The 19755-nt window shown below is 54.0% G+C and overlaps 1 protein-coding gene across 2 annotated transcripts; it reads left to right on the top strand.

The window, feature by feature from the left end:
* The first annotated feature begins 928 nt into the window (after positions 1-928).
* On the top strand, positions 929-19125 carry Metrnl (meteorin like, glial cell differentiation regulator). 2 transcript variants are annotated; one of them, XM_074044805.1, is made up of 4 exons: positions 929-952; positions 8796-9181; positions 17150-17209; positions 18230-19125. In XM_074044805.1, the coding sequence occupies exons 2-4, from the start codon at positions 8872-8874 to the stop codon at positions 18547-18549; spliced, it is 690 nt and encodes a 229-aa protein (XP_073900906.1). In that variant the 5' UTR covers positions 929-952; positions 8796-8871; the 3' UTR covers positions 18550-19125. The 2 variants fall into 2 exon arrangements, with proteins under 2 accessions (XP_073900906.1, XP_020032322.1); XM_020176733.2 differs by lacking the exon at positions 929-952 and adding an exon at positions 3368-3764.
* The last annotated feature ends 630 nt before the right edge of the window (positions 19126-19755 follow it).

The following is a 19755-nucleotide window of genomic DNA, read 5'->3' as shown; positions in this document are numbered from 1 at the left end:
GGGTGGGACAGGACCATAGCTTCCAGTGGCCAGCCAGTTCAAAGCCCTGTGACTCTTTGAGCCACCTGCTCCAGGACAGGGACTCAAAGGGGCCTCCTCCTTGGTGGCAGGGGAGAACCACACTGAGGAGCAGCCTGGGGGTCTGCTATCATCATCTCTGAGTCAACTGACAGGGCTCGGGCAAGACAGTGCAAGTCCAGGCCCCTTAGTTGCTATTACTAGGGTGGGGAGGGGCCACTGCAAAGTCCCTGGTCCTGCTTCTCCAGGTTCCCCAATATAGAAAATGAGCAGGCATTATGCTGATGGGTTCTGGAATTCTCCAATTACAAAGCTCAGCCTCTGCACTCTGATGTGCCATGGTGGAGAGAAAGTACCAAACCCTTTGCCCATGTCGTAAGGACCACTGAGAGGTTAACCCTCCCCACTGTGGTGTAGAGGAGACTGCTGGGAAGCCTTTCCAGCCACCCTGGAATAATACACTCCAGGTTCTTTTCTCCAAGAATTTTCAGAGGAATCCCTGTGAGCTCAGATCCCTGTAGGTCCGTGGTCAACCCACCAGGGCCTAGGAGTGAAAAGCGACAGTGACAGTGACTGGTGGACAGCCACAGACAGCCTTCTGCCCCCAGGAGCCAGACACCACTGGCCACCAGTGGTGGCCATCTATGGAGATGTTTCCTCTGTAAGTAGCTTTGCTGGGTCAGCAGAGGTGCCAGGAAGTGCAGAAAATCTCTGGGGCATAGACATCCCAGGAGCCAGCAGGATGCAAGATCTCAGTGAGAGGGCCAAGAACCAGTTCTGTCACTGACCCCACCCCATTCTGGCTGATGGCTCAGGAAGATGAGAATCTGGAAATTCCTGCTTCAGGGATCCTATTGGAGGGTCCTGTGTCCTGGAAGGCAGGTCCAGCTTCTTCCCCAATGACCTATAGGATTCTCTCAAGAAGTCTGCCCAGGTAAGTATTTGTTTTTACCCTAATTTTAATTTAATTAATTTATTTAGGTGGTATTAGGGTTTTGAACTCAGGTTCTCACACTTGCTAGGCAAGTGCTCTACCACTTGAGCCACTCCACCAGCACTTTTTTATGTTGGGTATTTTCAAGATAGGAGCTCACAAACTATTTGCCTGGGGCTGACTTCCAACTGAAATCCTCCTGATCTCTGCCTCCTCAGTAGCTAGGATTACAGGTGTGGGCCACCAGCGCCTGGCTTTTTCTTGTTTTTTAATTAGTACCTTTCTAGGTTTACAGAAAAACTAAACAGATATCAGACTTCTTCAATACTCACCCTCTCCCCAACTCAGTTCCCGTGATTAACATCCTGCATTAATGTGTTTGCATGACAATTAGTGAATCAATGTTGATACATTGGTTTAGCTTAAGGCCAACGTCTACTTTCTGATTCTCTCTTGTACTATGTGTTCCATGAGTTTTAATAAATGAACATGGGTTTGTGTCCACCATGCTATGGTCCCAGTATAATGGAAGTCTACTAGGCACAGGTGCCTGGGCACTATGTTAGGTCCCAGAGCCCTGCCTTGGCATGGAATCAGCAGCCAGTAGGGGTCCTGAGAACCTGGACAGGTCACTGAAGGTCATTAACCCTCAGTGTCTGTGCTGGATACTGCTCGTACTCCCTTCCATAGTGTGACTGTCTGGACTTTGACAAGCTGTCCCAATGGACAGGGCCTGCTGGGCTGCGGGCTGCATATAAACCACATATCCAGCCCTGCAGCACCCTAGATAAGAGGTGCTGCTAGTACAGAATGTGGCTGCAGTTTGCAGATGTGTAACCAGTAGGTTCTTCTCCCCTGTGACGCGCTGCTTCCCTTTTGTTCTCACCTGACTTCTGCACCCTGCAGTGATGGAAGCTGGGCCCACACTCCAAGAGCTGTGGGATGGGTGGAGTGGCCTCCAAGCTTCAAATACGCAGGTGTGTTCCTGGAACTTCAAACCCAGCCTTGAGTCTCAGGGTGACATCACTTTATATGCTGGGCAGGGTCCCAGCTCCGGCTCTTTTGTTGTGTAGGTTGACTTGGTCAGTTCTAGGGCTGCAGATCTTTTAAACTGTAATGGTGTTTTCTAGGTCCTTAGGTTTCTCATCTTTCTCCAGCTCTCCTGAAAAGTCTCAGCTCTGCACAGGGTGCTCCCTATGTCTCAGTCCAAAGGACTCATAATTCCATCCCTCTCCCAGCTACCAGTATAGTCACCACCCAATGAACTAAACTTCCAGGTCTCTCACCATGAAAAAGTGCACTATGCATCCCATCCACTCCTATGGGTCCCTTGAAAATCCTCCTGAAAAATATGTTGGCTGGAAAAGGAATACTAAAACAAGGTCAGATTTCTCCACCATTTGATGCTGTTTGTGGCTCTGGAGTTCATACTAGGAAAGGGAGGACAGCCTGGAGTGCCAGCTGCTTCCTCTCTGTGCCAGGGAGACCCTCATTACCTCCGTCCCTGCTTTTGAGAGTTGAGTTCCAGGTCAGAGAAGACTGCCTCTCCCCCTCCAGGTGGGGCTAGGGCTGCTGTATCTATTGTGTCCCCACTGGATGTCAGGGTTTTGTGGCCACATGACCACCTGAAGAAGGAAGAGCTGGAAGACCATCCCTTGTCAGAACTGGGCTCTCAGATGGCAATCTTGCGCGTGGGGGCGGGCCTGTGCCAATGTTTGGAGACAGTTGTTAAACCTAGGTGGAGGACAGAGTCCCAGCCTCCACTAATCACAAATTCTTGAGGGGAGAGAGGCTGAGGTGCCAGGAAATCCCCAGATGGCCACCGGCTGCTGAGACGCAGGGGCCCCACGGAACTGGCACAGCCAGTCGTTCCCGTCGCAGCTCAGTGGTCACTCTGGTGGACCTCCACTACGGAGGGGCCTTAAGGGCTGCCAGGAACTGGGTTTGGGTCGGTACATACTCGGGGTTTCGGGTTTCTTCCCTGACCCCTGCCTGGTGTAGGCGCGGAGGCAGTGCGGGAGGGGACGGGCAGCTGCCCCGAGCTCCAGCCCTGGCTCTCCCCCGGGACCATCGCACACTCCTCGCGAAGTCTACTCTCCGCAGCGCCCCCACCGGTTCCACACCGAGCTACAACGCCTGGAGTCCAGTGCCAGATGTTGCCCACCCGCGTGTCTGCAGCGTGCAGCCCCGGCGCACGGAGCCTGGACTCGCGGGGCATGGACGTTTGAGAGGGTGCGCCAGCCAGAGTGCGGGTGCTCAGCCGAACCTGCGGCCAGGGGCAAGAAGCTGGGCGGGGCCTGGGCTGCTGGGCGGGGGCGGGGACGGGGACTGGGCGGCCAGACTGGGGCGGGGCGGTCCCTCGGACCCGCCTCCCAGCTGAGCCCGGACCGCGGGCCTGGGACTCGCCAACTCAGAGGCTCAGGCGGCGGCGGTGGCGGACACAGTTCCGAGTGCCGCTCCTGCAACTCCCGCGGCGCGAGCGGTCTCGGGCGGGCGGGGATGGGCTGGCGGCCGCGCGGGGACTGCGGAGGGCGCGCGACGTGACCAGTCTGCACCCGGATCCCGCCCCACCAGTCGCGCCAGGTGGAGGATCTATTCGCGGAGCGCGGACGCGGGCCGGGCGGTGAACCCGCTGGAGCATGCGGGGCGCAGCGCGGGCGGCCCGGGGGCGCGCAGGGCAGCTGTGGCCGCGGCCCCCAGTTCCCGGCCCGGGCCCGCCCCCGCCTCTGCTGCTGCTGCTGCTGTTGCTGGCGGTGCTGCTGGGCGGCGTGGGCGCACAGTACTCCAGCGACCTATGCAGCTGGAAGGGGAGGTGAGTCCCGCGGCGCGATCCTCGGCCCAGTTCGCCTGGACCCGGCCCTCTGATCCCCTCCGTTCGCGGGCCGGTCGAGCTGGCGAGGGTGCGGCAGGGGCTGGCGCGGCGGGGGTCGAGGCTGCTCTGTAGACGGAGTCCGGTGCCCCCCGCCCCCGCCCCCCGTTGCAGAACAAAAGAGCCCGCTGCTTCAGGGTCCCGGCCCGGAGGACGCCCGAGGGAGGCGCGCGGCAGTGCGGCGGGGTGGGTTTGACCCGGCCGTCCACTCGCCCTGCGTGGATCGCCGGACCCCACGGATCTCCGAGCTCCGTGGAATTGATGGAGAATTGGTGCTTCTCCCTAGCGTTTGTGCCTACGGCGCGAATTGCGCGACCCGGTTGCCTCCCGGCCTGCGCCCGGCAGAGCTAGGAGGGACGCCTCGGGCTAGGGAGGGAGCTTTGCGGACGGAGCGGGACCCCCACTGAAGACAGCATTGGCTACGTCTATGGGGCGACGAGCCGAGGGCAACACCTGTGCGCGGGCCGAGTGCGGCCCGGAGGAGCCCCCCGCCCCCCGGTGAAGGTCAAGCCGCCCTTGGCAGCCGCGCGCGCCGGACTCCGCGACCCCCCTCTCCGCCCTCGTCCGTGGTGGCAGTCGAGGACTTTCTTTTAACTGAAGTGTGACATGCAGAAAGGAGGGCAAGTCACAAGTGTGCGAGGGCGGGGTGCCTGAGGACCCAGAGCTATTGAAGATGGATACCGAGTGCGCGCCGGGCACCGTGGCCGGTCTTCGCCTTTCCCCAAGCCAGTTTTGTGCCTCGGAAGTTGCCAATTCAGCGCTTTGTGGAGGGCGCTGTGCTGATGCATGTTTCCTATGAAAACGCAGTGGGCTGGAGTTGCTCGTGGGTCTGGTGTCCGGGTATCCCATGGACAGGGCACTCACATAACAGCTTGTGTGTGTGTGTGTGTGTGTGTGTGTGTGTGTGTGTGTGTGTGTGTGTGTGTGTGTGTGTGTCATGGGTGATTTTGATGAAGCTAGTTTTCCGAGAAGGTTGGGGGGTTGAGTGGTGCCCAGGCTCTGCGTCAGCAGGGCACCGCTGGACACTTATAACGCCCAGCTTTCTGAAGAAACCACAGTGACCACAATCCTCCCCTCCCCAAGGATCCTGCCAGGGAAGTTGGACTGGAAGATGGAGCTCTGGCTCCTGAGAGCTCAGGCACCGCCTCATAGGGAGTTTGCTGTCTTCCTCCGCAGCAGAAATCCCCACTGCCTGGCAGAGCCAGGGACTGAGCAGAGATTGGGGCCGAGGGCGGATGGAGCTCTGGGGGAGGGTTGGCCTGGGGAATGCTGGCGCCAGCACAGAGCTGGCTGGGAGCCTCTGATGCTGAGCCTCTTCTGGGGCTGCCCTTTCCCCATGGCAATTAGCTCCCTTCTCCAGCCTTTGCTGGTGAATCAGTGCACCCTAACCTGAGGACTTGGGGTGTCCTGCTCCAGCAGATCAGAAACAGATAAACATTCCTTGTCCTGTGAGCCTAGGGTTCCAACAAAAGCCGATATCCTTTTCTAGGTTCTTAGAAGATTGTGTGTCAATTCTCTGAACATTCTCCTGAATCCAGGGGTCTGTTGGGAGGCTGCCGCCCCCCCTCCAGAGTCAGGCTAGAACATCCACAGAGTGGGAGGAGGCGTGGCCCTGCCTAGTACCTGTCCACCCTCTGGTCTACCTGGGTCCTCCTCCTCTTCTGCTGCTAACACACTTCCTATCCTGGGACTCTTAGAGGCAGAGCCTGGCAGAGGGCAACTGAAGGAGCCTTTAGAACTGTGGGTATGCGCTGGAGTATAAATAAGGCTCTCTTGTCTTCTAGTCACTGCTCCCACTTATCAGAACTCTTCACACATCAGCTGACTTACTGAGGAGTGTGCTGGCTTGCTTGCTAACTCCATAGCGTTTATGACTTTTTATGAGCAGTTCAAGGACAGCACAGGTGGAGCCAGCCTCTAAATGCCACTAAGATTCTGCCCCTGATAGGAAAGGAGTTGGTCTCCATGGCACTGGCTACTCACATTTGACACAGGCATGCTTCTGGGTGTTTCCAAGCAATTAGGGTGGAGATTTTGAAATCCCTTTCCCAGATTTCAGCAGGTCCAGCCCCTAATCTTTATTAGCCAGTGGCCATAAAGGTGGACCATGAACTTTCCCATTGCTATCAGCAGGGGCATGGCAGGTGTGGTCTGTCACACCTGGGCTGTCTCTGGCAAAGAGGGGAATGAAGGGTAAAACTTGTCAGTAGAGCCTCTTGGTTTCCCCTGATCTAAGTCCTCCTGACTTAAGTAAACCAGGGACTCATCTTGCCCAGGTGACTGGGGGTTGTTGGGCTCTGGGTGAGCAGCGTGTGGGCATGATCTGTGCTTGTTTTCAGTGAGTCCTCATACCAACTTGGGATTTACCCTCTTCCTCATAAAGGCAACCACACTTGTGTCCACCTGGGTAGTGGCCCTTGCTAACTTTTTAAAAAATACACTGGGCTGGTTATGTAGCTGTATGGTACAGTGCTTGCCTGGCATGTGCACACACACAGAGAAAGCATTAATTCAGTTTAATTAAGCCATGATCAAATCAGCTTTGTCAGTTTGTGGACTGGAACCAGTTCTGTCTGTGTAGTAGTTTCATCACAACAGTGGGTTGTGGTTTTTGCATAGTTAGCATATCACCTGCATCTCATGAAGGTGGTAGAATCTTTTCATGGATGACCATTAAAGATGGTTGCTTTTGCAATTGCAGCAACTTTGCAGGGCATTTTTTTTTTTCAAGTTTTTGTGGTTCTGGATATTTGGAATGAGAGATTTGGGGCCTAGTAGGAACCAGCACAGACTGGTGCATCAAAGAACTATGGCTTGAGGGACCCTTGGCTTTACTTCCCTGAGTGGTTGTTTGTCTAAAAGGGTCACACATATCACATGGTCTTAATAGGAAAGCTCCTGAGGGACTGCCTGGTTGGATTCCTGTTGACCTTGGTGTTTTAGAAGAATGAGGGGGGAGACATAGCCACTGGTCCTGGGGTGGGCACAGACCTTTTCCTGGGTGTGAGTACAGTGAGGTAACAAGTACCTCATTTCTTGTGAGTCCATCTTTGTTTTGTTCCTTCTGATTAATTGGAGCCAGGTGGATTATCCCATGATGCATGTATATGTGGCTGCTGGAATGGCAGTCCCCAGACTCAGGCCTTCTCCCCTGGGTGCTGTAGGCTTTCCACCTGTTGGTGTTCCCTGAGGGTTTCCTAGTCCCTACCTGGCTGTTCCCCCACTCATCTGTGCAGATGAACAATACAGAGCCTTTGGTGTGGGTGTCAACACCAGGACCCCCTCAGGGCCCTCTAGGTAGATGCCTTGTATGGGATAGTTGAGGCTGGGCCTGGGCCTGGGGCAAGTGTCAGCTACTCCTTGATGCTGGCGACAGGAAGAGGGACACAATAATTAGGTTTGCTTTAGCTGAATAAGGACAGAGCTGATTACAGCCATGTGTGTCAGCCACTCACCATTTAGTATGATTTTCATATAACACTATAATTATGCCCATCCCTGCATAGGTGTCAGATGAGCTTGTGTAAGTTTTATTGAGTGTAATTTGTAAGTTTGTTCTGCGTGTGCGGCCCTAGTAGCTGCCTGCAGCCAGGCTGGCTGCAAATGGCCCAGGGCCTTGTGGGGGTGGGGGAGCAAGTCAGGAGGGGGTCACCCTCCTACTTCCCTCTGATGTGGTCTGCAGGGTGACTTGCAGCCTCAGCCTGCAGCCGGCCCTTGTATCAAAAGTGAAGTTTTGGGGGCCTGAGTCACCAGCACCAAATGAAGACCATATGTTATAAATTTTCTCTGGCAGAATAGGTTTCTGGTAACTCACTCAGACTGGGCTCTGGACATAGCCTTGTTTATTTCACATAAAAATCCTAAGAATGTTGGTGAACCTGTCTGAGATCTGATCAGAACCAAATTTCATGTAATAAAACTCTTAGCTGAAGTCACTGGTTTCGCTCCAGGCCCACTGTGGTTAATGACATAACCGTTAGCGACAAGCTAACATTTGCATTTAAGTTTTGAGCAGGAGAAACTTCAACGTTTCTGGCGGTTTCAGTTTCTTGAAAACAGAACTGTCTCTTTTAGGACCTGCATGGCTGAGGATGATAGCACACTGCATCCATGTTTTCCTACTTCACCATTACAGGAGCTACTTTAGGAATTCCTTTTAGAAAGGCCTGCTACCTTTTGTCCTCCTGTCCCTCCCAGGCCACACCCAAGGAGGATGTAGTGGACCTTGTTTTAAAGACACCTGTGTTTATTTGAAAAATTATGAGTGGCAGGGCAGGGATGTCAGATTTGGAAATGAAGGAAATACAAAGACTCCCCTCCCCCTATTGCTGATTCTCCCAGCTGGTTTAGAAGAGGCTCTGTAGAGCCTGGTGTCATTGCTGCATGGGCACCACACCCACAGCACCTTGTAACGTGAGTCCGAGTCTCGTTTTTTTACCCTCTATGAAAAATGGATGGACTCTGCATCATCTTCCCATTGTCCTGACCCTCTTGAGTCATCTGAAACCTTGGTTGGTGTCGAGGTCCTGCTGGAGTTTCCTTAAAGTTTCGGAAGCATCCAGCCCCTCCTTGGCTCCTACTTTCACTGTTCCTGGCACCCCCAGTCTCTCTGGCTCAGGGACGCTGCTAAGACTCAGGTGCCTGAAGCTGCATCTGCGAAGGCAGGTAGACACTGAGCATCAAGGGCTCTAGAGGGTTTGGGGAGCCAACTCCACCTGAACTCATCAGGGCTGTAGCTCAGCCCACCTTGGCTCTTGGATCAGGCTCTTTGGAACTTAGTGGGGGAGGCTGGGTAGAGGTGACAGGCACTGAGCAGCTGCCTCCTCCCTGGGTTGGGGCTTTGAGGTGGTGGGCAAGTGTGAGTGGTCATCATGGGCATTGCCCTCACATATTCTCCCCTGAGTGGGGTGCATGTGGTATATGGGAACTCGTGGTTCTGGGGCTCGGGCTGACACTGTCCCCCTCTTTCCGCAGTGGACTGACCCATGAGGCACACAGCAAGGATGTGGAGCAGGTGTATTTACGGTGCTCGGCCGGGTCTGTGGAGTGGATGTACCCGATGGGAGCACTCATCATCAACCTGAGGACTAACACCTTCTCACCTACCCGGCACCTGACTGTGTGCATCAAACCCTTCAGGGACTCCTCAGGAGCCAATATTTATTTGGAAAAAACTGGAGAACTGAGACTGCTGGTGCGGGATGGGGGCAGTGAGCTTGGCCAGGTACAGTGCTTCGGCCTAGAGCAGGGAGGCCTGTTTGTGGAGGCAACACCTCAGCAGGACATCAGCAGGAGGACCACGGGTTTCCAATATGAGCTGATGAACGGACATAGGGGGCTGGACCTGCGTGCGCTGTCTGGTGAGTGGCCTGTGAGGGGGTTATGTGGGTCACCTGCACTGCAGCTTTTTCATAGGTAACATTGGGGGTTTGCAGAGCACTCTGACTTTTTCCACTCCTTCCTCTGCTCACCTCTGTGAAATGCTCTGTTTGTGGCTCGGCTGTGGCATGTTTGCCTGCAGAGCCCATGAGTGGTGTCCAGGGTCTTCCCTAGGAGAGCTGCAAGGTGTGTGTGTGGGGTATACCCTTAGATTTCTGGTGTTTCTGGCCTTGTGGAACAGTGTTTGGCCTCTGAAAATATGAAATATGAGTGTTGAATAGCATCCCTGAGGTCAGTCCTGGTTTCTTAAGGACTGGTCATAACTCATCTGAGGTGGGGGCTTTTACCCTTCCATCTGCTCCACAAACTGGCCAGGTGTTTTGGTGTCTGCCACAGTCCTAATATGTGGAGTTCTGGGTGGGGAACTGAGGCTGACCCACATCCCAGAGCAGCCAAGCTGTGATGTCCCAGAATGTGGGGCCAACCAGAGATCCCAGAGGCTTCATGTGGGTGGTCAGTAGTCAGGACTGAGAAAAACCACTTTAAGTCTCTAGGGAGAGTGGGGCTGACCCAGCTCCATGAGACAGAGACAGGAGCCTGTATGAAGAAGCTCCTTCACGGAGAGGAGACACCAGCAAGCACCTGGGAGGCGGGTGCAGTGAGGAGCCCCCTCCCAGGGAGTGAGAGTGTGGGAACCCAGGTGAGGTCCTAGACAGAAAGTCTCTCCAAGGCCACATGGGCTGAGTGAGGCTATTGACAGGATGTGCATGGTTTGGGAAACCATGGAATGATTGTGGGTTTTTTCTCCTTCCTTCCCTCCCCCCTTCCTTCCCTCCTTCCCCCTTCCTTCCCTCCTTCCCTCCCTCCTTCCTTCCTTTCCTCCCTCCTTCCTTCCTTCCCTCCTCCCTTCCTTCCCTCCTTCCCCCTTCCTTCCCTCCTTCCTTCCTTCCCTCCTTCCTTCCCTCCCTCCTTCCTTCCCTCCCTCTCTCTTTCCTTCCTTCCCTCCTTCCTTCCCTCCTTCCCCCTTCCTTCCCTCCCTCCTTCCTTCCCTCCTCCCTTCCTTCCCTCCTTCCTTCCCTCCCTCCTTCCTTCCCTCCCTCCCTCCTTCCTTTCCTCCCTCTCTCCTTCCTTCCTTCCCTCCTCCCTTCCCTCCTCCCTTCCTTCCCTCCTTCCCCCTTCCTTCCCTCCCTCCTTCCTTCCTTTCCTCCCTCCTTTTCTTCCCTCCTTCCCCCTTCCTTCCCTCCCTCCTTCCTTCCTTCCCTCCTTCCTTCCTTCCCTCCTTCCTTCCTTCCCTCCTTCCTTCCCCTCTTCCTTCCTTCCCTCCCTCCTTCCTTCCCTCCCTCCTTCCTTCCTTCCCTCCTTCCTTCCTTCCCTCCCTCCTTTCTTCCCTCCTTCCCTCCCTCCTTCCTTCCCTCCCTCCTTCCTTCCTTCCTTCCTTCCTTCCTTCCCTCCCTCCTTTCTTCCCTCCTTCCTTCCCTCCTTCCTTCCTTCCTTCCTTCCTTTTTTTTGAGACAAGCAGCAGATACTTCTTTTGTGTGGTGGGCGGGGAATATACATGTCCTGTGGCATTTGTGGACAGTGTTGCCCTGTAGAAAGCTCTAAGGGCAGACACAGGGGCATCAGATTTAGGAGCCTGCAGCAGGCAAGGCAGTCCCACCCCTTGTGCTGTGGTCCATCAGGTACTGAATTTTTGTGATATCTGGGCCAGCAATTATGGGTGAGCAGGAGAACTGGGGGAAGGGAAGATGCCTTGCTCTGGAGCTCTGGAGATAAACTTACAGAAAAAAAATCTGGAACAATCAGGACATCACTTTCACTCTTTCTGACTGAAGGAAGCCTGTTAACTGTAGGCAGGAAGTGACAGACCAGATATTAGGAACTGATTAAAATGCTGGTCCTAAAGATGTTTTGCTGGTCACATGTTCTCTATGGTCTGAGCTCTGTTCTCTGTACAACTTAATTCTTAGTGGTTCCAGGTGCAGTCCATCAATTGCTGTGCACACCTGGACATACATCTGTACAAGGCAAATCTTGGTGCAAATCAAGTTGTTGACTGTAAATGATGATGACTGGTAGAGCCAGAGAGTTGCCCCCTTCACTCCTGTGAAGTCTGCCTCTCACTGCCTCCTCTGTATCCATACTTCCACACTCTAGGAGGGAAGCCTGTGGAGTCAGTTGATCTGCTTCAGGTTCCCATGGGGTCACAGGGAGGCAGTGGCCCTGGTGTGGGCCTCTTCCCAGTTCTGTGCACAGCACTGTGTGCACCTCCTAGGCCAGGGGGTCCCATGAGGACAGCAGTCCAGGTGGGATGTTGTATTGGCTCTGTGTCTAGGGTTTTGCCATGTCTGAGGCAGGAGGTTGGGGTTCCCTTGTTATCCCACTGGTGTGCCCCACCTGTCCCTGGGCTATCAGTAGTTCTAAGCCATGCAGGTGGCTGTGTGCTCAAACAGACTGTCTGTTAGAACTCAGAATGGGGACCTAGGGTAAGATGCGCTGTAGGCTCTGGGATCTGGGACCCAACCCTGGCATCCCCTGCCACCCCAGAAATGAGCACAGACACTTGCCCAAACAGGAGGACTTCCAGGGTTGCATTCCTAATGGCCTTAGGCAGGAGGGATCAGGGAGGCCCAAGGTCTCTTCTCCCAGGGGTATTTGGCTTTCATTGGGGGATGGGGGTTACTAAGCTTTTAAGGCCTAAGGAATGGGTACATAATGAATGTTGGCGCCGGCCACCTGGCAGCAGTGACACAGTCCTCCCCAGGCCAATCTGGCTCCTGAGCACTCTCTGGCCAGTGCTAAGCTTTCCCTGGTCTCCTGTTCTGGCCTTTACTTCAGCCACAAGAGATGTTATAGAAGTTGGCTACCAGGCAGTGCCAGCCTGTTGAGTTTGAGTGCACACACAGCCTGACCTGGACGGTTGTGCTGTGAGCTGGACAAGCTTGCAGGTGAATCAGAAATTCTAGTTTGTGCTGACTTCAGAGAACAGAGGTGCTGTGGATTAGAACCCAAGTCTCTCTCTCTGTGTGTGTGTGTGTGTGTGTGTGTGTGTGTGTGTGTGAGACTTCTGACCCAGCAATGAGGAAACCTGATGCCATTCTGGACAGTTCCGCCAAAGTGTTTACAGTGTGATGGCTTCAAGTTCATTTGGGTTGCATAATCAGCTTCTGAGATGCACTGAAGCTGGGAAGACCCAGGCAGAGGAGCAGGTTGCTCCTCCAGGAGCACAAGTGAGGGTCAGGCAGAAGGTGACCCTGGTTCCAGGAGACAGAGGATTTGGTTGCTACCCAGCAGGACTAGAAGGACTTGCTTGGCCCGTGCCTGCTGCCTCAGCCTTGCCAGGGCACGTGCGCAGCACAGTACCTTTTGTTGCTTACAGAATCTGGCAGGACACAAGAAGTAGTGAGCAGCCACACAGCTAACTAAAGAAAAAACTCCAGGCCAGTGGCCCTGTGAAAGCTTCCTGGGGGCATCACCATTGGGTGAGGGCCGAGGGGTGGCCAGCAAGGGTGGGGGCTTTGTCTGGTTCCAGGAAACAGGTGCAGCAGGGGTGGGTTCTGGATTCTGTTCCATTCTTTAGTTCTCAGGGCAATGTATCAGGGGCTCATGGGCTTGACCATCACTGTGCTCTGGGGTTTTGGGCTGGGACTCCCTGAGAGGTCCAGATCAGGCCCTGGTGAAGGGGATAGTATTTTAGACACACAGCTGGAGAGGTGTTGGGGGATGGGAGGGGGGAAGAGAGGAGGGAGAGGCAGGCTTTCATTAGCATATTATACTGCTTACCCAGACTCAGGCTCACAGGGCAGGGCCTGCAGTTTCTGGGCCTCTCTTCCTCACCCTCTCAAAAACCTGCTCTGCTTGCTGAGCCCGAATGACCAGTCTGGCTTGCGAGGCTGCGTGGAGCCCCAGTGCCCAGTTCTCTTTGGGGGACTTAGAGTCTGGGATGGCCTTGAGGGTTGCCTAGAGGCATTGAAGTAGAGGGCTTAGTTCTTTCCAAAGCTCCCAACTCTTTGGTCCTTTAGTTTCCAGTCTCAGCGGCTTTTCTTAATTATCCTGTGATTATTTTTCATCTTAGCCATCTCCTGACTTTTGGGGAGGAAGGGTGTGGTCTCCACCGGCTTCCTCCTCAATCCACAGACTCCAAGGGCAGGGGAGGCCAACAGACCACTCCTGGGTCATCATGGCATTTTGGTGGTACCTGGGTGTTGTGACATCAAAGGAGCCCAGGTCTCAGCTCACTCTGGTTGCCCTTCACCCCGTCCATGTTTCACTTTGCTACTGTTAATTCAGTGCATCCACCACCTGTCACTGGCTGCACTGGTGACCCAGGAAGCATCACATGCAAACTTTCCCCCTCAGAACTTGTACGCACCTCCCTGGCTGTCCTCAGTGGACAGTGCTGCCTGCTCCCCAGCAACTTCTGTGATCTGCATGCTCTCCTAGCATCCAGCCAGCCATTCTTGCCTGTGCTTACCCTCACCCACACCCCACACCCCACACCCTCCCTGCTGGCACCTGCCCTCTTGGCTGGGCCCTCATCTGGGTTCCCAGGTGTCTCCTGGAGTGTCCCTCTGACCTTGCTTGCTTTCTCCTCTTTTGCTTCATTTTATGCACTTTCCTGAGTGATTTCCAGACATCCACTTGTGCCCCTCAGGAAATGTGATGCCAGGTGTCCATTACCAGCACATTCTGCAGTACTTATGAGACCAACTCTGATTAATAGTTTCCAGATTGTTGTCATTGGAGTCCACACTGAGTTTCTGCAAAGGTGAACTGCACTCTCTGAAGTTCAGAGTTAGAAGAGAGATGCGTCTGGGTATCTTTGTTAGCTCAGCTGCCCATGGCACACTTCAGGTCTACAGCCTGCTGAACTCCCTCAGAGTGTCCACATCTCCTGTGACAGACACCTGAGCCAAGGCAAATAGGGGGAGGGTCTCTATGCTTTCTCCCCAGCTGTCAGTGCATGACTCACAGGGAGGGTGAAGCTTGTAGGCTTAGCTGGCCCTTCATACCCAGGCCTGGGGTCCAGTGTCTGTGTGTGGCTCAGCCTTGTCAGCTCCTTGCAGTGCAAGGTATTTGCCTCAGCTGGCCTCAGCTGACTTACTTTAGGGCAACTTCTGGTACCTGCTTCCTCCTCACTTGTAGCACCACATGGCCTAGACCCCTGACTTTGTCCAGTATGGTCACTGCCCTCCTTCCAAAAAGGACACTCAGGTGGGCTATGATCACTGTGAACTTGATGGCTGACCTTCCCTTGTGGAGTCAAGCCTACCCCTGCTTGGATGAGGGGCACCAAACTCAGGGCTCTGACCTGTGAGCACTGGGTTGGTATTGACCAGGTGGGCAACCTCTCCTGCCACCCCAGGTCTCATGCCTGAATCAAGATGCCACCTGAAATGCAAGTCCTTGGAACCTACAGTGCTGCCTGGCCCCTGTCAGTCCTGGCTTCTGCAGTGGCCTGTCTCTGCTCTGGCCCCTGACCATCCCAGGTCTGTCTGGAGCCCAGGTAGGAAGCCTGTGAACAGGAAACCTGCTACAGGGGCCATACCCTGGGCCCAAAGGAGAATCCCAGCAGCTTCAGGGGTGGGGGTCAAGTGACCCCTAGGGGTAGGAGTTATACTGTGACCCACACATCTCAGGAAGGGAAGGGGCATCAGAAGGGCAGCACACTGCAGGCTTCTGGGTCTGGCTACAGCCATGTCTTCTCAGTAGAGAAGGCTCTGGTGTTTGGAGCTAGGGTAGGGGAGGTGCTGGATCCTCTGATGGGCTGTACTGACACCAGCAGGTTGTTCGGTTGTTCTTGTTCTGTGGCTTCTCCTTTCTCTGATAACAGAGCAAAGGTGTTGGCAGATGGGTGGGCCAAGTGAGTCAGCAAGTACTGAGCCCAGGAGACACCCACCCCTGCCTGCTGGGGCAGGACCCGAGGCTAGGGCCCACACACACCCAGATGAGGGGTCCACAGTCAGCTCTGCCTACCCAGGATGCTACAAACTCTAGGGCCTTGTCTCTGGTCTCTTCTGGCCCCGAGGGTCTGTGCACCTGCACGTCTTCTCTGAATGCCTGCTGGCTTGGAAATACTCAGCCTCTTTGCCCTCCTACATGTACTCTGACCTGGTGCCTTCTGGACCTGAGTGAGTCACCAGCACTCAAGTGGGGTCTGTGCAGCTGCCAGGGAGGTGGCATTTCAGCCCACCTCTGCTCGGGGGTGTAGTTGTGTGTGGACTCCAGGGGCCCCCAAGGCAAGGACTTGCTCCTGCAATAGAAAGGCTGACTGCTGAGAAACTTGTCTTGCTGGGATTTTATACCTGAGTTTCTACTGAGTTAGGAGAATTTGTTCCCAATGTAGGAACTGAAGGCAGAAACCTTGAAACCTAAATAAGTGCAAATAAGAAACGTGCATTTTCCTGATTCCACTCTGGAGTGCAGGAAGGCCATGGCCTGTGGGGAAAGCCGCAGAGCTGGAGTTTCTGTTCCACATCAGGAGAAATGGGACAAAGGGCAGGGTGAGGACTGTCTGTCATGGGAGAAGTGTGTTGTGTAAGTGATTGGCTGGTGAGGGAGCTTGTTCTGAAAACATATAGCCCTTCTGGGTGCTCTGGAGGAAGCCAGACCCCAGGTTTCAGGGGGCCTCAGAGGGAGTCTGTGAACAGGGCTCAGTTTAAAAGGCATTTGGGGTGCATACCTTGTCCAAGGGCTGGGCAGGGCTAGGGAAGGGGCTGAGCTGATGGCCCCAATCTTAGGTCTGTGTCTGTGGGGCAGGCAAATCTATTCACCCCCTTCATTACCTCCTTTGCAGAATCTTGGCCTTGTGGGTCCTCCTGGGCAGTGCTGGGTTGGCAGGATGGGACACTTCTGGGTTTGGCTGCAGGTGGATCTGGGAAGTGGATGTTTCAATGCTGCAGGAGGGTCTCCTTTGAGGGAGCTGCTGAGGTCAGTGAGTAGCTGACTTCCATGCGTGTGGAAGTTCAGTTGGAAAGATGAAAATATATTGGAGATGGTTAGTGGTGATGGTTGTACAATGTGAGTGTACTTAATGACTTTGGACTAGACCTCATTTTTAAAGGTTAAAATGGTAAAATTTTATGCTATGTGGTTTCTGCATTTTAGGGATGGGTGTGGAGGCTGGGAACAGTAGCCTATGATGTAGGGACATGGTCTCAGTTTGTCTAGGCATTGGTTTTGCAATTGGGACAGACATGTAAGAGTAATATTTTTTTTCTGTAGTGGGGGTTGAACTTGGGTCTTGCACTTGCTAGGCAGGTGCTCTACCACTTGAGTCAAACTATCAGCCCTTTTTGCTTTGGTTATTTTGAGATAAGGTCTTGCTTTATGCCCTGGCTGGTCTGGACCTCTGTCCTATTCATGCTTCTCCCTCTGAGTGTGATGACAATGAGGACCACTGATTGAGATGGGGTCTCACAAACTTTTCCCTGAGTAACTAGGATTATAGACTTGAGCCATTGTTCCCAGCCTGTAAGAGCTTTTTAGGCAAGCACTTTACCACTGAGCTACATCCCCAGTCCAAGAGCTGTTTTTCAATGAATGGAGTTGTTGCCTGTCTGGCACAACTATGCTAACAGGTAAGTGGGGGAGGGTATGGAGCCCCTCTCCTTGAGGTCTCGCTCTTGGGGCACATGCCCATTGTGGCCACAGTGTGAGCTCCTTCAGGCCAGGTGGGGCCGGGGGATCCCCTGGAGTCAGTTCCTGGTATGACTGCTTAGTGTTCTGTCTCCTGCTCTCCCAGGGCCTTCTGTGGTGTGCCTCTATGCATGCTGGGGCTGGAGCTAGCCACAGAGATCTGATCATGACCATGGCTTTGATGGTTGAGTCTGTAATGTGAGCTATCAAGTGCAGGCTGGGGCAGCCACCTTCTGCCACATCAAGGCCAGAGAGAGTCTGTGACTGACCAGTGTTGTTCAGGCTGTTTACTTACCCTGTTCTCTCCTCCTCAGCCCCATGCCGGCCTTGCAGTGACACTGAGGTCCTCCTTGCCGTCTGTACCAGCGACTTTGGTGAGTCTACTCTTGTGCTCAGATTCCTGCAGGTGGAACTTTGTTCATGCCTAGGAGTCCTCTCCAGGGCCTTGGAGCACTTCTTGGGTTGGCATTGACTTCCTTTTGGGGGAGGGGGGGTCTTCTGAAGCCACTGGGCATGTTCCCCTTGGAATCACAGGGAAAGGTCCTTTTCCATGCACTATGGGGGCCTCCAGCCCACAGTATAGGACTCTGCACACACGCGTACATGCTTGGCACACACAGGAAAAGCTGGGATTGATATCCCAGGTATCTTTCAAGTGTACTCCCACTGAGCACATGAGCTCACTGCCCCCTCCCCTGGGGACCCTGGAGGAACTTCTCTTCCCAGTGACTCTCTTGGAAGTGCTCTGTGAACACTGCTCTGTTGGCCATACAGAGGCCTCCACCTCTGTACCTGTGTCAGCCTCCACCTTAGAGCTCAGCACATCAGGTCTCCTGGTGGGTGGGGGTTTCAAGTGCCTGGTGGGCTTGAAGTTGGAGGGTAGCAGGCTCCTTGCCTGCGATGTTCACACAACACTCTTGGGGAAAGGTGTGGACCCCAGGATGGTGCTTGCTGACCTGCTGCTGTGGTTGTGGCCATGTTAAGCCAGGGCCCACTGACTCTGCTCTGAGCCCCACCTGAGCTCCAAGGTCTGTGACCTCATGGGCCGGGGGCTCCTTGCTGCTTCCCTCTAGATCTGGCCTGGGCTCAGTGGCTGGGTAGAGGTCTCCCAGTGCAGCAAGATCTATCTTGTGGATTAGCTGTGCTTATTTTCTTGTTCTGACCTGAAGAGAGTAGCATGGCTTCTGCTACAGCCCTCCATGGAAAGAGCACCTTTGTCTGGCGGTATCACTATCAGGGATAGCCCCTCAGGATAAAGCCTTTTGAGCGCCTTCCTAGATAGCAGAGTTTGGGCTCAGCGCCTAGGATGTGTGTAGGGTAACATGTGCTGTGTGCCTCCCTTTGGCCAACAGTGCTCACTGGACCCACTGACCTGTCTCTCTTTTCCTTTACAGTCGTCCGTGGCTCCATTCAGAACATTACCCATGTGCCAGAGCAGCAGGAGTCAGTCATTCACCTGCGGGTGAGCAGACTTCATCGGCAGAAGACCAAAGTCTTCCAGCCAGCTCCTGAGGGTGACAGCCACTGGCAGGGCCATGTCACGACACTGCTGGAATGTGGCGTGCGGCCCGGGCCTGGGGACTTCCTCTTTACTGGACACGTGCACTTTGGGGAAGCGCAGCTTGGCTGTGCCCCACGCTTCAGTGACTTCCAAAGGATGTACAGGGACGCAGAGGAGCGGGGGTTGAACCCCTGTGAGATTGGCATGGAGTGACTTGCAGTGTGACTATGGGTGCTGTCCACCCTCTCCTAATGAGCCACTGCTAGCTGCTGTGGCTGCTCAAGTCCTGATGTGGGCCACAGTCTGGGTGTGCATACTAAGGGCACAGGCCATGGGTTGGGCGCGCAGGCCAGGAACGCAGGCCTGGCTCAGTTCTCAAGCTGGGGAGGTACAAGCTGCTCTGACCCCATGAGGTCCAGCCAAGGACACCCTGACAGATTGGAAATGCTGTATAATGCAAACTAAGTTATTATTTTTTATAAAAAAGAAAATTCCACAGCAAACAAACTCATGTGTCTGAAGATGGCTTGTATGCCATTTAATACCATTTTAAAAATCATCTTAAAGCCATCACATTTGGCCTAATGTCAGTGATGGTCCGTGGGCTTCATGGAAAGCCTGGGTACCATTCAACGTCGTTATTCTTGTAATTGAAACATATGGAGCCAAAAATGTGTTTTATCTTCATTTTGTTTGTACTTTTAAAGAATGAGCTTTGCATCTCTGGTCCTTCTCAGGCTGCAGCAGGTTATTTCCATTCCAGAGAATAAAGACCAGGATCTGACCACACCATAGTGTCTGTCTTGGCCTGTCAGCTGGGCATGCCCGTGTCAGGCCTTCTTTGAGTAGGCCCAGTCCTGCCGTTTGGGGCCTCTTGCTGGACATATCCAGAGGATACTGCTTGGCCTCAGGACATGCTTTCTTCCTTATTCCTGCCCACCATTCCCTTCAGTACCTGCCTGCTCTCTTTCTGTTGACCTAGTCCTGCCCTTTGACCCCAGCTTTCCAAAAATGCCTGAGCCCACAGTAAGTCTTTGAACACCCAGGGCTCGTCTGGGCTGGGGTCCGTGGCCTCCCATGTTCTCAGAGAATGAATCAGTTTTCTGTGGCTATTGTGACAAATCACCACAAATGGAGGCTTAAACTGCAGACCTTTTCCTCACACAGTTCTGGGGGCCATAATCCAAAATTAGGGTGTGGGCAGGCCATGCTCCCTCAGAAAGCTTCAAGGAGGGTCTTTCCTTATCCTTTCAGCTCCTGGGGGTGGTTCCAAGTGTCCTTGGCTTGTGGCTACATCATTCCAGTCTCATCTTTCCTGTCACATGGCTTCTTCCCTGTGTGCATCTGTGTTTAAGGTTCTCTCTTAGAAGGACACAACTATTGGATTTAGGGCCCACTCTAATGACCTGATCTTAACAT

The sequence above is a fragment of the Castor canadensis genome, chromosome 11, assembly GCF_047511655.1.
Source record: "Castor canadensis chromosome 11, mCasCan1.hap1v2, whole genome shotgun sequence".
NCBI lineage: Eukaryota > Metazoa > Chordata > Mammalia > Rodentia > Castoridae > Castor > Castor canadensis.
This window is presented reverse-complemented; position numbering and strand designations above follow the sequence as displayed.

Excerpts from the sequence above, each read along its gene's own strand:
- Metrnl (XM_020176733.2), top strand. The coding sequence starts at position 3,592 with ATGCGGGGCGCAGCGCGGGCGGCCCGGGGGCGCGCAGGGCAGCTGTGG. Across the intron at positions 3,765-8,795 it reads CTATGCAGCTGGAAGGGGAG|TGGACTGACCCATGAGGCAC; the intron begins GTGAGTCCCGCG and ends CTCTTTCCGCAG. Across the intron at positions 17,210-18,229 it reads CGTCTGTACCAGCGACTTTG|TCGTCCGTGGCTCCATTCAG; the intron begins GTGAGTCTACTC and ends TTTCCTTTACAG.